The sequence below is a fragment of the Hemicordylus capensis genome, chromosome 1 (assembly GCF_027244095.1).
Source record: "Hemicordylus capensis ecotype Gifberg chromosome 1, rHemCap1.1.pri, whole genome shotgun sequence".
Lineage (NCBI taxonomy): Eukaryota > Metazoa > Chordata > Lepidosauria > Squamata > Cordylidae > Hemicordylus > Hemicordylus capensis.
Genome location: NC_069657.1, coordinates 114,952,767 through 114,955,896, shown reverse-complemented (window position 1 = coordinate 114,955,896; position 3,130 = coordinate 114,952,767). Strand labels below are relative to the sequence as shown.

Below are 3,130 nucleotides of genomic sequence, written 5' to 3'. Positions count from 1 at the left end.
TTGAAATGAAAGAAATTTATACTGCTTTAGGTTGCTTTCTTTGAAGTTTTCTCTCTCACCCTGATTCTTTTGGAGGGGTGGGGGGCGGGCGGCAACAGGCCAGCCCTCCCGCAAATACCGGAACTCGTTATGAAAACGCTCACAAACATTGCGATCGACCAGGTGCCCATCTTTAGGTGGATAGATTTCTTTTGAAGAAAACGGAGTGACTTAGCCAAAGGGGAAGTCAATACGAGGGAGGGAGCGTGGTCTTCTTGGACCACCACACAGCACAGCTGCGAGAGAGTGGGAGCGAAAAATGTGTGTGTTGGGGAGACCCACGTGATAGGAGAGGAAAAGGCGGCAGCTAAGCTAGGGCCGTGTCAGAGCAAAAGGAGATTGTGACACACACAGAGGCGGCTCTAGTAGCAACAGAAGCAGCAGGAGGAGCTGAACGCCTCAAGTTGGCAGTCTCCCGCCGGGACTCCTCTGGCTGATCTTACACACCGCTCGGTAGTGGAAGGGAAACGATCGCCTAGCAGCAAAGGAGCCAACCTGGAGCCGGGCGCTCTTGGATCATGGCGAGCTCGAATTTCGGACTAGTTTAGCACCCAGGCAAACGAAGAGTTGCGAGCCTGGAGCAGAGTCGGGCTTTCCCTGCAGCCATGCCCGGGCGGGGCTGCCGAGCAGTCCCACTTGGCCCGCGGCTCTCCTGAGCGCTTCTATGGGGGATCCCCCGTCGGCTGGGAATCACAGCGGGCCCCAGCAGCTCCAAGCCACCCGCGCAGCCGTGCCCTGATGGAGCCGGAGGAAAAGAAGATCTCGGTGTGGATCTGCCAGGAGGAGAAGTTAATCTCGGGGCTTTCCAGGCGCACCACTTGCTCGGATGTGGTGCGGGTGCTTCTGGAGGACAGCAAGCAGAAGCGGCGGCGGCAGCAGCAGCAGCAGGGGGGGCAGCAGCAGCTGGCGTCGCTGCAGGAGTGCGGTGGGGGGATGCTCTCGGGCCCCCCGCAGTCCTACTGCATGGTGGAGAAGTGGCGGGGCTTTGAGAGGATCCTGCCCAACAAGACCAAGATCCTGAGGCTCTGGGCAGCTTGGGGGGACGAGCAGGAGAACGTGCGCTTCGTGCTGGTGCGCAGCGAGGCATCCCTGCCCAACACGGGGCCCCGGAGCGCCGAGGCCAGGGTGGTGCCCAGCAAGGAGAGCCCTTGCCACCATGGCTTGGGGGCTGCAGCCCGGGCCAGCCTGGCCCTGAGCCAGGAGCGGCAGCGCCGCGTGGTGCGGAAAGCCTTCCGCAAGCTGGCCAAGATCAACAAGCGGAAGGGGCAGCCGCAGCACGAGGAGCCGCCGGCCAAGGAGGCGTCGGCGGCCGAGAGGATGGAGACCCTGGTGCACCTCGTCCTCTCCCAGGATCACACCATCCGGCAGCAGGTCAAGCGCATCCGCGACCTGGACAGGGAGATCGACCGCTACGAGGCCAAGACCCACTTCGATCGCATGAAGCGCCACGGAGTCAACTATGTGCAGGACACTTACTTGGTCGGGGGCGAGCCGGAGCCCCAGCGGGGAGAGGCGGAGGCAGACCAAGGAGAGGCCGAGGAGGCGGCAGGCGGCGGCGGCGACTTGGAGGAGTACGCCCGGAAGTGCGAGCAGGTGGTGCGGCTGCAGGAGCAGTGGCGCCGCCAGGAGGAGCTCATCGAGCAGTTGGCCGGCGAGATCCAGGAGGAGCTCAACGAGCGCTGGATGAAGCGGCGCCGGGAAGAGCTGGCGGCCGCCAAGGGCTCCACCGCCAACCTCTCGGAGACGGACTGCAACACCACGGAGCTGATGGGGGGCGGCGGCGGCGAGCTGCACATGGAGCAGGAGCGCGTCAAGACGCAGCTGAGCACCAGCCTCTACATCGGGCTGCACCTCAGCACGGATCTGGAGACAGTCAAGAGCGACCTGGCGTCCACGCAGCGCGCCTGGGGCGACAAGGAGAGCGAGCTCCAGCATCTGCTCGAGACCCTCCAGTCTCTAGACGCGGAGGCGGGCGAGGGCGAGGAGGGCGAGTCGCCGCAGCTCCTGCAGCTCGCAGAGGACGGCGGGCTGCCCGAGCCGGCCTCCATCACCTCGGAGGTCTGGCAGGAGCAGGCCGCCCGGGGCTTGCTGTGCAAGGACTGCGAGGACAACGACGAGGATTCCGACACGGGGTTGAGTTCGATGCACAGCCAGGATTCGGACTCGGTGCCCGTGTGTGAATCTCTCGTATAGCCGCTGTCGCCTCCCCTCCTTGCCTTCACATCCGCTCAGGGACCACAGAGAGTCGTGCTTCCCGCTACGGTTTGCCGCCTCTGCCACCAGTCTTTGCATAACGTTGGCATGAAGAATTACTGGATTTCCCTCTCCCTCTTTTTTTTTTTTTTTTTTTGGTGGGGGGGGAGACTCAAGCGTGTTTTTATTCTGACAAATATAATAATTATAATAATTAATAAATTTTGCACCAGTTTATAGTCAGTTTGTGATCATCTAATAGCCTCCTGCGAAGGTTAAAAGCTTTGTACATAAAGGCTTAGTTTTTCTTTTAATTAAAAAGGATCACACCCTACTTTTAAAAAACTCTTAAAGGAAAGAAACCAGCTGTATTTGAATGCATACTGACTGCAGAAGAGGTACTTCAGTTGTCTAAAGAAATACTTTTCGGGAGATTATATTGTATTATAGCCACTGAAAGAAAAATGTCTCTTAATTGTGGCTTTAGCGTCGAAACAGGTTAAAGCTAGTCACCAGCAGACAGATTTCAGGCTGTCTCCTTGTTACTTTTATCTTTTACTTTTTTCAAAAAGGGAATGTTTGCATTTCATTCAGTATTGGAATTATCTGTTTCCTAAAGTCATGTCTTTTTAAATTTCACTTCAAATATTTTTATTTTTCAATGGAAGTTCTAATCCTCAAGTTCTTTGTTGTACACATGGAACACTATGCATTTCTTTATACAATTTGTTTGAGTCAATCTGTTTTCTAGTTGAAACAGAACTTTTAGCACCTTGATATTTTCTCTATAGTACAGAGGCAGCTGTCGTAGTACAATAATATACCCTGAAAAAATTAATTTGCTCCTTGGAAAAGAATAAAATAAAATAGTGGAACACACAGCTGCAACACTCTGGGT

The 3,130-nt window shown here is 55.8% G+C and overlaps 1 protein-coding gene across 1 annotated transcript; it reads left to right on the top strand.

The window, feature by feature from the left end:
* Nucleotides 1-360: 360 nt before the first annotated feature.
* On the top strand, nucleotides 361-2,471 carry RASSF10 (Ras association domain family member 10). Its single transcript, XM_053286281.1, has one exon. It carries the CDS (start codon nucleotides 778-780, stop codon nucleotides 2,230-2,232), a length of 1,455 nt encoding a protein of 484 aa, XP_053142256.1. The 5' UTR covers nucleotides 361-777; the 3' UTR covers nucleotides 2,233-2,471.
* The last annotated feature ends 659 nt before the right edge of the window (nucleotides 2,472-3,130 follow it).

Coding starts and splice junctions, on each gene's coding strand:
- RASSF10 (XM_053286281.1), top strand. CDS start 778: ATGGAGCCGGAGGAAAAGAAGATCTCGGTGTGGATCTGCCAGGAGGAG.